Source organism: Rhinatrema bivittatum, chromosome 14, assembly GCF_901001135.1.
Source record: "Rhinatrema bivittatum chromosome 14, aRhiBiv1.1, whole genome shotgun sequence".
NCBI classification, from domain to species: Eukaryota; Metazoa; Chordata; class Amphibia; order Gymnophiona; family Rhinatrematidae; genus Rhinatrema; species Rhinatrema bivittatum.
This window is the reverse complement of record NC_042628.1, coordinates 40473784-40488193: the sequence shown is the minus strand read 5'-3', so window position 1 is coordinate 40488193 and position 14410 is coordinate 40473784. Positions and strand designations below refer to the sequence as shown.

The following is a 14410-nucleotide window of genomic DNA, read 5'->3' as shown; positions in this document are numbered from 1 at the left end:
AGGTAACGTTTGGTCATCCTGCGCCCAGCGTAAACAAGCTCGTTGCATAATGCTGGAGCAAATGGCGACTCGGAGCCCCAAGGCTGCCCTCTCAAAGATTCTCTTGAGATGAAGCTCCAACTTCCGATCTTGGACATCCTTAAGCGCTGTGGCCCCCGCCACCGGAATCGTCGTTTTCTTAGTGACCGCGGAAACTGCCGCATCGACTTGCAGAAGCAGAAAAGGTCTGCTCCGGCAAGGGGTAAAGCTTGGCCATAGCTCTCCCCACCCTCAAGCCTGAGTCTGGGGAATCCCACTCACGTTCCACCAACTGCTGCACCGACCTATGATACAGGAAGGCGGAAGGAGGAGCCCGAAGACTATCCAGGACAGGGTCCGCCCCATCCAATTCTGGAACTTCCTGAGGAGCTTTCAAACCAAGCTCAAGAATTGCGGAAGCAGAGCATCCAACTCCTCCCTCCAGATCAACCGAAGTTTTGAATCGTCCCCCTCTGCCACCGAAGGGATCCCCATGTCATCTCCTTGATCCCCATCCAGGGATGCCAGATCCTGCGCTGAGGACCCAGTTGCTGCCCCTGCCGGAGGGACAGGGACTTGAAAGCCTCCCGTAGCCGCCCCCCCCGGGCTGGCTACCACCAGATTTACACCCCACGGAACAACTTGGACCTCAACTGGTCCACCTCAACCGAGCAGAGAATGGTTCCCCAAGGAACCAGTTCCCTGGGAGGAAGGCTCACCCGAAAGAGAAAAAAAATCTAGAAAAAACAACAAGGGTAAAAGCAGCACTGCAGGTTTATGCACCAGCCATCTGCTGGAGACAGAGAAATACTGAATTACTGCAGGTGGCACCAGGGCTTATCAAGCAGTGTCAGCGAGGCTTTTCTCTGTCTCCATCTGCTGGCAGGGATGAATAAACTCAGGAGTGTGGACTGATCCGGGTACGTACAGGGAAATGTAAATCTACAGCTCTAACACTAAACTTTCAAAAGGGAAACTGATAAAATTAGGAAAATAATTAGAAAAAAACTGAAAGATACAGCTGCAAATGTTAAGAGTATACAAAGGGCATGGACACTGTTAAAAAATATCATCTTAGAAGCGCAGTCCAGATGTATTCCACGCATTAAGAAAGGTGGAAGGCCAAGTGATTGCATGCATGGTTCAAAGGAGAGGTGAAAGAGGATATTTTAGCCAAAAAAACATCCTTCAAAAATTGGAAGAAGGTTCCATCTTAAGATAATAGGAAAAAGCATAAGCATTGTCAGTTAAATGTAAAACACTGATAAGATAGGCTAAGAGAGAATTTGAAAAGAGGTTGGCCATAGAGGCAAAAACTCATAATGAAAACTTTTAAAAATATATCCAAAGCAGGAAGCCTGGGAGGGAGTTGGCTGGATGGTTGGATGATCGAAGGGTTAAAGGGGAACTTAGGGAAGTTAAGGCCATTGCGGAAAGTCTAAATTAATTCTTTGCTTCTGTTCCAAAGACTTTTTCCAGGATGACGATTTGGATGAACTGAACCAAATCACTGTGAACCTGGAAGATGTAGTAGGACAAATTGACAAATTGAAGAGTAGCAAATCACCTAGGCTGGATGGTATACACCCCAGTGTTCTGAAAACTGAAAAATGAAATTTGAATCTATAAATAATAATTTCTAACCTAACATTACAATTGTCCATTTTACCTGAAGACTGGAGGGTGGCCAATTTAACCCTGATATTTAAAAAGGGATCCAGGGGGATCCGGAAAACTATAGACTAGTGAGCCTGACCTCAGTGCTGGGAAAAATCGTAGAAACTTTTCCTAAGAACAAAATCACAGAATATATAGAAAGATATAGTTTAATGGGACACAGCCAGCATGGATTTACCTCACAAATCTGCTATATTTTTTGAAGGGGTTAATAACATGTGGATAAAGATGAACTGTTAGGTGTAGTGTATTTGGATTTTCAGAAGGCATTTGACAAGTCCCTCATGAGAGGCTTCTAAGAAAACTAAAAAAGTCATAGGAAAGGAGGCAATGTCCTTTTGTGGATTATAAACTGGTTAAAAGACAGGAAACAGAGAGTAGGATTAAATGGTCAGTTTTCTCAGTGGAAAAAGATAATCAGTCATCTGTTCTTGAACCAGTGCTTTTTAATATATTTATAAATGATCTAGAAAGGGATATGATGAGTGAGGTGATCACATTTGCAGATGATTCAAAATTATTCAGAGTAGTTAAATCACAAGCAGATTGTGAAAAATTTCAGGAGGACCTGGCGAGACTGGAAGATTGGGAGACGAAAAGGCAGATTAAATTTTATGTGGACAAGTGCAAAGTGATGCATATAGGAAAAAATAACCTATGCTGAAGTTACACAATATTAGGTTCCATATTAGGAGTTACCACCCAGGAAAAAGATCAAGGCATCATAGTGGATAACACATTGAAATCGTTGGCTCGGTGTGCTGCAGCAGTCAAAAAAGCAAACAGAATATTAGGAATTATGCCGCCGCACGGTGAACAAGCAGTCTCTCGAGCTCCGCGTCTTTTGCCTGCTGGCTAATTCTGAAGTGCCTTTTTTCTGGTTTCTTACTTGTCTTTATGCCTCACACAAAGCGTAAGGCCAGAATTAGAGAGGTGATGGCCTCTACTCCCGTTATTTCCGCTAGACAGACGAGAATCGAGGACGTACTGCCAGGTTTGCTGATCGAGCCGGTGAGGGGGGCCGCTGGCGATAATGGCGGTGAGCGAACGCCATACGCCCAGGCCGATGAGATCTCATTAAGTCCCGGCGAGCCGACTATCCCCTCTCTATCATGCAAGCCCCCGGATTGTGAAGGGGGAGAACAGCTGCGAGAAACCTCACTGAACCAACCTCCAGAAACATCGGAGGATCCCCAGAGAAGCGGTTTGAATACTCTACCGGCTTCGGAGAGCCTAGAAAGTGCAGGCTCCAGGGGAGGAACGCTTGGTTCAGAACGAGAGGAGAGAGAGGAGGGGAACCTTCAGGACACAGGAGGTGAGGAAAAGACATTACACGTACTATTACAACACTCCCTAATAACCCCTAAAAAAATTACATCTGAAGAAATTTGGAAGGCGCTGATGCAAATGAATAAAGCTATAGCAGATCTAACTAATGTTGTGAAACAGAACATAGAAACATCTAAATGTTTGGAGAAAGAAGTGCAGAAACATGATGCACATATTGTATTACTGGAGCAAGATATTAGTAACATCAAAGAAGTGAATACCAATTTAATAAAATCAGATTTATATGTTAATGGAAAGATAGATTTCTTGGAGAACCAACTAAGAAGAAACAACTTAAGAATATTAAACTTTCCAAGAACAAAATGGCTACCATTAAGGGACTTAATTAAAAGTTACTTTAAAAATGTTTTACTTTTTACGGAAGAAATACCAATTGTGACAAGAATGTATTATACTTTTGGAGGGAAAGCGAAAGAGAGAGAACATCAAGAAGCCATGTCAGAAGAAGTTATCTCCCCTGATAATTTAACAGACTTTATTGAAAAATCTTATGAAGCAAGAATTACAGAACGAGCAACTGTTTCTTTAACTTTTCTACAATTGTCAGATAGAGACGAAGTTTTGATGAGATCCTTTAAGAAACAGTCTGAATTGTTTTATGGATACCAAGTGAGAGTATTCCCGGATGTAACAAGAAAAATTCAAGAAAAAAGAAAAGCCTTTCTTTCCTTGAGGAATGAAATAGTAGCTAGGGGTGCCAAATTCTTTTTAAAATACCCCTGTCGCTGTACTTTGGTACACAATAATAATAGATATGTATTCACTGAATTGGAACAATTGCGTGTATATCTAGACTCTCACTCTGATTAATATCCTGAAGTGTTAGCTTGAAGTAGTATATTCAGCAAATAACCGTGCGTTAATATTATTTGGAAATTGCCCCTATTATCGCTATATTTTCCTGGGTCTCCCATTTACTGTCTGGCCTCATCCTTCGACAGAGACTCATTCGCCAACAGCTGCTGTGCCCAGCGTAACCCGGCTCGCAACGAAAAATTACTACAGACCGCGACCCGGATTCCTAACGCCGAGACCTGAAAAATACGCTTCAGTTGAACCTCCAACTTCCTATCCTGTATATCTTTGAGAGCCGTACCTCCCGTTACCGGGATGGTGGTCTTTTTGGTAACCGCTGCCACCGCCGAATCAAGTTTTGGCAGACGCAAAAGTTCCAACACGTCCTCCGGCAGTGGATATAACTTATCCATAGCCTTAGCTACCTTGAGTCCCAAATCCGGAGTATCCCACTCCTTAAACATCAAATCCGATGCCGAGAAATGCAGTGGAAAAGCCGACGAGGGACCCCTGAGGCCCAAGACAACCGGATCCGTCTGACCCAGACGAGATTCTACCTGGGGAAGTGGGATTCCCAGTTCCCCCAGGATTTCAGGGATGAGGGGCCCTAGCTCATCCCTATGGAACAACCGAACTACCTTCGGATCGTCCCCATCCGTAGCGTGCAGTGTCCCTGCATCCTTAGGCTCCGGCTCTTCCTCCCCCTCAACCCCCCTCGGGGGCTGGGATGGGCAGTCCAGATCCTCCTCCGGATCCGCCAGCACCTCCGACTCCGACGAGGAGAGCGAAGGCCCCTCCGCCCCCCTGGAACGAAGAGGCCTTGGCTTGGGCCTGGGCCCAGACAGCCCCCCTCCCCCCGTGTCGGATTTTGGGGCCTTGGCCGCTGGCGCTCCGCTCCCAGAAGCGGGGATCCCCGGAACTCTCTTCCGAGCCAGGCGGCGTGCTTTAAAAGCTTTATGCATGAGCAACACGAACCGCGAGTTAAATGAGGAGTCCGATGACCCCTCCTCCTCTCCCCCCTCCTCGGGGGAATCATCCCCAGGAGACCTGGACCCTAACGGCCCTTCCTCACTTCCAGACACCCTCTGGGGGGACAAACGTGGCGGGTCACGCACCTGTGCGGTGGTCTGCCGGCCCGCGCTAATTTGTGCCGCCCGCGCCGACAAAATGGCTGCCGTTCCCGCCGAAACCGCTGTTAAAATGGCCGCAGACCGCTCCGTAAACGCTGAGACCTCGCGGTCTTGCCTACTCCGCCGAGGCGCTGAGGCCATCGCCGACCCCCCTTCTCCGCCGCCCACGCACACAGAACAGAGGCTGTCGCGCGACAGCCGTCCCGCCGCGGACCCGCAGGCCCTGCACGATGCCTGCCGAGGCATCCTTCACACTGCCGCGGGGAACGGAGGCAGAGAGAGAAAAAAAAAATCAAAGTTTCTCCCCGGATCGGCGGGCCCCAGTCACCGCGAGCAAGCACAGCCTAGCAAGCACAAGCACACACACCACACAAAATAAATGAAAACAAATTTTTTTTTTTTTTTTTTTTAAACTGCTTACCTCGGATCCGGAGCCGGCTGGGGGGAGTGAGCCGGGACCCCCGGTATCACCCCCAGCTCTGTGGAGCCGGTACGTGGGGCTCTCCCACTCCTCGGCTGCCTCTACCAGGGGGAACAGTCCCCTCAGGACCCTAACTTCCCCTGGGAGGCGGGGATTGGGACCAGCAGGCAAGCCTCTGCGGTCCCTTCCCACTAGAAAAAAACCAACAAACTTTCCTACCTTTTTTTTTTTTTTTTTTTTTTTTTTACAAAAACCACCTAACCAACGTAGGCCTAACACAGACTGTAGGTTTTGCACCCTCTCCACCTGCTAGGAGACAGAAGAATACTGCCAGACTGTAGGTGGCACCAGCCTATATGTAGGCGGAGTTTTTGTTTATAAACTTCTGTCTCCATCTGCTAGAGGGGGGGCAAAACCCAGGAGTCTGGACTGATCCTGGTACGTACAGGGAATGGTGAATAAAATGAAGAATGGCATAATGCCTCTGTATCGCTCCATGGTGAGACCGCACTTTGAATACTGTGTACAATTCTGGTCGCCGCATCTCAAAAAAGATATAGTTGTACTGGAGAAGGTACAGAGAAGGGCTACCAAAATGATAAGGGGAATGGAACAGCTCCCCTATGAGGAAAGACTAAAGAGGTTAGGACTTTTCAGCTTGGAGAAGACACAGTTGAGGGGGGATATGATAGAGGTGTTTAAAATCATGAGAGGATGAGAATGAGTAAATGTGAATTAGTTATTTACTTCTTTAGATAATAGAAGGACTAGGGGGCACTCCATGAAGTTAGCACGCAGCACATTTAAAACAAAGTGGAGAAAATTATTTTTCACTCAGTGCACAATTAACCTCTGGAATTAGTTGCCAGAGGATGTGGTTAGGGAAGTTATTCATCCTCTCACGATTTTAAAGACTTCTGTACCAGTCTTGCCAGGTCCTCCTGAAATTTTTCACAATCTGCATGTGATTTAACTACACTGAATAATTTTGTAACTGGGTTTAAAAATGTTTGGATAATCAACTAACATCATTCATAATAGATCCACGCTTTTTGTATCCTTTGTGCTTGAATCTGACAAAGATAAGATTTTTACAGTTTTCTTTAGGAATAAGGATATGGCATTGTGTGTTCAGAAAATACAAATCTTCCCCAATGTCTCCAGAGCTACACAAGCTTGACTGAGGCATTTCCTGCACCTGAAAGGTAAATTGTTAGCCATAGTAGCTAATTTCTTTTTAAAATACCCTTGTTTTTGTTATGTTACCTTTCAGGGGAAAACTTTTAGTTTTTCTGACCCGCTTCACCGAGAGACTTTTTTTTGTTAGATAGGAGTCCAGTAGGGGAAAGAAATGATGACCACAACTAACTGAAAACTCTCCTCACTTATTTCTATTATTATTTTGAATGAATGCACCTATAGTAGAATACTATATGTAAGGTTGCATACTTTCTTGTTTCCCCCAGCTATTATGTTGATGATGCAGATAATATTAATTTTCCTTGCTGTATTCTTTGAAAATATTATGAGAATCTACACATTTCCTGTATTTTTGTGTTAAATTAATTGAAAATTTAATAAAGAAAAAATTATAAAAAAAAAAAAAATTGGATAAGTTCCTGGAAGAGAAGTTCATAAACTGCTATTAATCAAGTTGACCTAGGGAACAGCCACTGCTTATTACTGGCATTAGGAGCATGGGATCTATTTAATGTTTAGGTACTTGTCAGGCACTTGTATCCTGGACTGGCCACTGTTGAAAACAGGATGCTGGCCTTGATGGACCCTCAGTCTTATCCAGTATGACAACTTCTTATGTTATTAAAGTAAAAGCAGGAACATGTCTATGGCCTTCAGATGTTACAGTCTAGTTTCTGATCCCTTAAGATCTTTTAATGTTAGCTGGGAACTGGAAAATATATATCTACTCCAGATGTTGCCAGAAGATGGGGGACACGCTTCCTTATAAGCCAATAATGAATCATTTCGCCAACATGATTTGGGAAGTGGATGGAGTTTTCCTTCTCATTTTCTTTTACTATGAGTTTTGGAAAGGCAGTTTCATTTTTAATTGAGAAAGTAGCATTCAAACACATCACCAAACTCCAGCCCTTGCCCAACAAGGAACAAACTGTCTTCTTACTTTTCCTGTCATCATTTGTGGTTTGGTTTTCTATAAGTTTGGTCCCTTTGGGTAGTAGGGGGCTCTACTTGCTCTTTGTAATAGCAAGCTGATTTGGCTGGGTGACTGGTGACTTTGGCTGTGGGAGCTTGCATCCTTTGTCTCAGAGCTTTCCCATGGTTCAGTGGGTCCAGATCATGCTTACCCCTATATTCAGTTTGATGTTGGAACAGTCTTCGGTGATGAGAGCCCCGCTGTCATCCGTCATGTCAGTCATGCCACTCATGCTGCTGGAGTCGTCGGCTGCCCAGTCATTTGACCTGCGCTCATGCTGGTACTGTAGTGCAGGTAGCTGGATGGCCTGGACATCCATGCTAGTGTCTACCAGTTTCCCTACCCTGCACAGAAACAAAAAGCCACCACAACAGATCACCTCACAGGACTTTCCACTTGAGGAAAAACCCAAAAGAGTCAAGTCTTACCCTGTTCACTTCTCTTCCAGTGTATAGAAGCACAGTGGGATAAAACAAATAAATAAAAGGGCATGCTTTCAATAAGTGGCCCTTTCTTTAGAGTGGTCAAAATCCCCCTCAACCACTGTGGTTATTTTATCACTGACTGATGAAAAATGGGTCAAATCAGCGACTTCAGCCACATTACTTTTCTGGAAGTCTACTGCCTCCCTACCTCACACTCTTCATTCCATTCCATTCTTTGGAAACAAAGGCGGCCCATGCTAAAAAAAAAAAAAAAAAAAAAAAAAAGAAACCTTTGATTTAATGGAGGAAATGCTCTGTCTTCATGGGGAAGCACTAATTATTTACTTGTTTGTTTTAGCATGGACAAGCTGTTTGATGCCATCATCTTTAAAAGCCTACCTATGACCAAGAAAACAGCGATACCTCCCATCCTGTCCCCAATAGCTAGAAACATTGATGTCAAATTGATTCTTTGGTTTTGTGTGCTTTAATTCTTGGATAACTGATTTTAAAATCTGTGTTTTACGAAGCACTTTCAGACAGTACCAAAATGCCTGGCTTGAAGGAAGGAAGAAACAGTAGGAGACCCTCTCACCCTACTTCCTGGTTTTCTTATGGGGGAAGGTGGCAGAGGTCTGATTTTTTGCAACTGGTGTGTGATCTATAAATGCACCTTTTGAACAGCTTTAAATCTTACTCCTGGCTTTACCAGACAATCCATAAACATCCAAAGGAGCAAATGGCGGCAGTTCTGGCAAGGAGAGTTCTGGCTCTCCTTGCCAGAACTGCCGCCAAAGACGCTGAAATTTAAAGTTTGAATGCCACAAAGAATATACTGTTCCCCCCCCGACGCAGCCGCGTTTGGCGAAACACGGGTCCGTGTCGGGGGACCCTGTGTTGAAAAAATTCTGTGTCTTTTGAGCAATGGAGTTGCCGATTTGATGAATAAAAATATTTGCATATTCAAAATTATCTTGGAATTTCTGGGACTGACTATTTTCCTGCATCTCCATGGTGATTTACCAGACAATCAGCATTAAATCTAAGTGTGGTTTTAATATTAGAGAAATATTTATTGCTTAATAATTGTGCTACCTAACAGTCTGACTAAAATTCTGTTTTACAAGGTTTTTTCACTGCTTATAGCTTCTTACTTCAAGTCATAGAATAATTAAAGCAGACTCTGAAATGCTAATTTCTCTTATTTAGGTCCACTACCTATTTTCTTACATAGAGATTTAGAAAGCAGATACCTTTGGCTCCTGCTTGAAAACCACCCTTTTTGAGGCAGCTTTTAAATCCTCAAACTGGTTCTCCCTAATTATGGCCTTGCTTTAACCATTTTCAATAATAATCAAGTTCCTAAAATCTTGTATTTGTCTTGTCTGTGAATCTTGACCAGATTGTAAATTGCATGAAGCAGGGACTCTCGCTTCTGTGTGTCTATATAGTGCTATACGTGTCTTGTGGCACTATGAGATCCATATTCAGTAGACTGGTTAGTGGACAAGTTATCCAGCTAAAGTTAGCCGGATAACTTGTCTCATATATTCAGTGACAAACATCCCGCTGAATATACCAGCCTAAAGTTATCTGGCTACATATAACGGTCAGCCCGAGGTGACCTTTTAGGCATATAAAAAAAGGACGTTTCATGGGCGTTCTAGGGAGAAAGTGGCAAGATAACTTTTTACTTAACCGGATATCTTCAAAGACATCCGGTTAAGTAGTGTTGTCATTGTCACCGAAAAAAAAAAAAAATCAAAGGCCTCTTATACATAAATGGCCCAATCGGGCTCAGCACCCCTCAGCCCCAAGGAACGATCCCATATTCAGCCAGATAAGAGACTGAATATGCTGTATAAGCCATTTACATGGATAACTTGTGAATTACCAGTCTAAATGGAGACGGATAATTCACAAGTTGTTTTTCTATGAAATTTGGCAAGTGAAAAGTGTGCCCGCTAAAAGCACTCATCTTCTACTCTGTGCCTGCTATTTGCGTGGGCAGAAAAGCTCATGTACATTTGAAAAACTGAATGTACGCATGCTGTTACCCTCCCCCGTCCTAATCACGCTCAGAGTGCTCCTTTTTCCTGCAGCTAAGTGTGCACCTGCTGTATAACCCACACACACTTTTAGCGCTATTTGAAAGGGAGAGGGCAATTTGCAAACAGGCCATTTTATCTGAGTATGGGCCTTTAAAAACTGCCTTTACAGAAAATGTACTTTAGCAGAAAAGGAACACGCGTCTCTAAGGCAATTTGTAACACTGAATCATTAACTTCAGCAGCAGCCTTATGTGAGAGATAACCTGGTCCCTCTCCTTCCTACAATACAAAAGCAAATCTACGAGATAATATTTAGTTACAGCTCAGGCAACAGTGGGTCACATGCCTTCAACATCTTGCACAGGACTCTTACTGCTATAAGAGTGTCCTGTACAAGGGAATTATTTCACAGTTTAAGATTTAAAAAGGGCAAATACAGGACTGGCTTGATGAGGAAGAAATCTTTGCGAGCGCTGACCTGAGAAAGACTTCCTCCATGGTGGTGACAGAGGCTCCGTAGCTAGCGATGCCCAGCTCCCCTCGCCTCTGCTCCAGTTCTGTGAACAGAGCCTCAAACCTGCAAAGGATGGGGGGCACAAAGAAACATCCAAGGGATTAGCTTCTCCTTTGCTACCACTTACCCAAAATGTTTTCCTTCATTTGTGTTTGATAATAGCTTCTACAGGCTGCTCAATATGCCTCTTTCATGAACTGTTAAGGTGAGACACATAAAATGCAATTTCCTTGAAGCGCTTAAGGCTGCTCTGCTGGGGAATAAAGATTGTTTAACTACTGGGGGCTGCTCTCTCTTACAGCATGGTGTCATTATCCCCATTAGGAAGGACAGACTCTGCCAGAGCAGTCCCTCAGAACCAGGTCTTACGGCAAGCCACCACTGCTCCATATTACCAGACAAGAAGCCTGTAATCTCTTATTAGCTCTGACTCCTGCACCTCGGACTGTTAGTGGAAGTGCTGCTGAAGTAGCACTCACAGTCTTGTCAGGCTGAGGGACCGCAGAGTACAGCTGCAGTAGTCACATCTGATGACTGGCTAAAGAGCAGCACTGGAAGTAGTGCCAGAGGACACAGCATTATCATCTAAAAGCCCCTGAGCAGGCACTCGTGTGTGTGAGCTCCAGGAGTTACCTGTGTGTGTTCTCCTTGGGCAAAATGAAAGACAGCTCTGCCCCTGCATTGCTCTCCAGAGTGGCATTTGGCACATAGCAGCAAATCAGCTGGGAGATCTCCCCCACATTGCAGTATGGCTCCTTCACCATCACCATGTGGTAGCCGGCCCCTGAGGGACACAGAGATTGCTTTTACAGAAATGGAATTAAAGAATAAATCAAAGATTTAAGGTATCAAAAGAAACAGATTTTAGGCATCCCTGCAAAGGTTGGTCAGTTACACTCAGCTTCACTTTCAAAACTGCACAGGACTCCTTTATATTATTAAAGAAACATTTTGCATGAAACCCTGCAGTGAATTCAGAGGGCAGTACGGCTGCTGAGACCCAAGGCATGATAAATGCATGGAAGGAGCCCCAGCCATTGTATGAAGGACATTGGAAAACAAAGAGTGAAAAAAAGGAGATGGGAAAGCAGAGGACTGATCCCCAGGCCTGAGCGAGAAGACTAGGTGCAGGCCTCCTGCTTCACAGAGTAAGTGTGAGGAGAAAGCAGAAGTATTCCCCGCTCCTGGTAAAGGCAGCATTGCAAGCTTAGACTTGTAGCAGGCTAACCACTGCAGCCTCAGTCAACTGAGTCACCTGACTGCAGGGGGAAGAGAGAAAGCACAATACAGAAAGGGCAGGCTAGTGATGAGAGAGTCAGCAGCTCCCAATACTGCTCTAGTGCACAGTGACCCAGGCTGAGGAGGAAAGGTCATTTGACCTGAACTCAGGTGCTCTTATGTCATGTGGTTGGGCACCCATGGTCTGAACAAAAGGTTGCTGGAGTCTGAACTTGTGGACTCCCATTATCTCTGTACATAAACAGCCAGCTCTGCCCAGTTCTCATGTCATTGTTCTCAGAACAGTTCTGCATGAATCTTCCCTTAGGCTAGGGGTTCAAAATCCACTCCTAGCCAGTCAGGTTTTCAGGATATCCACAACTAATATACACTATATAGAATGGCATGCACTGCTTCTGTTGCAGGCAAATCTATTTCATGCACTTTTATTGAGGAAATTTGACTGGATAGGTGTGTCCAGAGGACTGGGTTGAAACCCACTGCCTTAGATGACCAGTTCCTTTGAAGCCTTTCACCTCTAGGTGACAGGAATTAAATCCAGTAGCAAAAGAAATTCATTACCATCTGAGAGCTGTTCAGTGGCCTGTGAAATGAGCTCAGTCTAGTTCATAGTGTCCAGTCTCAGCTGGAAGACTAAAGATGGCACATACATGGCTACCGACTCACCCTCCCCTGTATACTTGGTCCGTCCAGCAGCGCTGCTGCACATTGGCAGGGCAGCGTGTGGAGGTTTACTCTGCCACTAATCAACTGGCATCTCTCGTAGGCATAAATGGAAGACTTCAGTTTCCAGTGCTGTCAAGCCAGAACTTTTCAAGAGCACTAAATTCATCAGGAAGTAAATGATCTTTATTAGTTAAAAAAAAAAAGTACTCTTACCATATTTGTGTTTTAGAAAAAGGGAGGAGCCACAGCACTGAAGCTCACCCTTTGCCATAATGGCAATGCGGTCGCCAAGCAAGTCAGCCTCGTCCATAAAGTGGGTGGTCAACAGGATCGTGCGGCTGCTCTTCTGCTGCTGGAGGAGATCCCAGGTGGCTCGCCGGGATGCTGGGTCCATTCCCGATGTGGGCTCATCTAACATCACCACCTGAGGTCACAGAACACACAGTCCCACCCACTTACAATCATCACAGCACTATATGGCAGCGCCAGATGGGTCGTTCTTCAGACCTGTGCTGTAAGCAGAAAGCTTTGAACACAGAGCAGTGACGCCCAGAGCTCCACCTTTCAGTCCCACCTCCATTATTCACAGAGTAACGAGACAATTAAACCCCCTGTGCTCAAACCTAGGGGAGGGACCTGCATGCTAAGCTGTGCTATATCTACCGATTTTAATGCAGGCATCAGCACCTAGCTGAACACCCGATGTACTAGAGAGCATAAGACCTTTAGTACGCTGGGCGTTCCAACACCCCTCCTTCTCCTGACCCTGTGAAGAAGTGCCCCTGAAAGGACTTAGTCATGGAAGGTCAGCAAGAAGAGCCACCCAGAGCATGGCAATCATCTGGGCGACAAGAGGACCAAGACTATTGGGCTAAAATGGAATCAAAAGAGTGCTAAATACTGAGGAGTACATTTTAAAAAAAGGAGTCAGAAAATAATTTCCCCTTCTGTAGCCTCTCTCTCACTCACACACACAAAAGCATTTGTTGTAATTCAATCACTTTTTTTGAGTCATTAGATTCCATCATGAGGACTAGGATTAGTAACAAAACACCATGATTAGTCCAAGTAGAATACAAAGTTCATGAAAGCAGAACATTTCTGGCTCGTATGTACTCTGTTTATAGCATGACTAAGATCAAAAAGTATAATTTCCTTCTAAACATAAAAACTGACTGAATTAGGACTGCTGACTGGCAAGAGTGACGCTCTCCATTTCTCTCGGCAGCAGACTGCTAATAGCCATATTGGCCATGGCGAAAAGTGGAATCTTTGGACACGAGCTTTCCACACCGCAAGGGGCCTTCTTCCAATGTCTACTCAAGAAAGCTCACAGGCAACATCATCTTTTTGTTGGTACAAAAAAAAAGCAGCCTTAACAATCTACAAAGATTCCAGTCCTATACACAATCAGCACATGCAGAAGCAGTGCACGCTACCTCACAAATAGTGCCCCATCGTAAAACAAGGACAATGCAGGCAGCAGCAAAGCAAATGTCATTCACGCAATGTCTCAACATAAACAGGTGCAGCGCAGGCAGCAGTGGTGCAAGGTTCTCACCCACGCACGCTTCCACCAGAGAACCACGTAAAGACAGCTCAGGCGACAGCAGTGTAAGCTTGCCGACACACTAATATACCCTCACTTGCTTCTGCCTGGACTCTTCCTGACTGCACAACTAAATAAATGTATTGCGACCAGTGTCCATGCCGAGGTTCTCTGACCGAAAGAGACTTGCCTTGGAGTCTCCAATGAGAGCGATGCCTATGGACAGCTTGCGTTTCATGCCACCGGACAGCGCCTTCGAGAGCGAGCAGCGTTTCTCCTGCAGATCCAGGATCCGCAGGATTCGCTCTATTTCCTCCGGGTGCTTCCACAGTGGGAATCCTTTCAGCTAAGGATTGGAGGGAGAGATAAGAAGGTCAAAACATTTTTAAAACAATTAAT

The 14410-nt window shown here is 44.9% G+C and overlaps 1 protein-coding gene across 5 annotated transcripts in view; it reads right to left on the bottom strand.

The window, feature by feature from the left end:
• Positions 1-14410, bottom strand: part of ABCA3 (ATP binding cassette subfamily A member 3) — a 120630-nt gene that overhangs the window by 49058 nt on the left and 57162 nt on the right. For all 5 annotated transcript variants that reach the window (XM_029577524.1, XM_029577525.1, XM_029577528.1 and 2 more), the window contains exons 14-18: positions 14202-14357; positions 12676-12886; positions 11191-11341; positions 10522-10620; positions 7719-7911 (exon numbers count right to left, since the gene is read on the bottom strand). In XM_029577524.1, coding sequence (XP_029433384.1) covers positions 7719-7911; positions 10522-10620; positions 11191-11341; positions 12676-12886; positions 14202-14357 — 810 coding nt within the window. The remainder of the gene's footprint in view (positions 1-7718; positions 7912-10521; positions 10621-11190; positions 11342-12675; positions 12887-14201; positions 14358-14410) is intronic.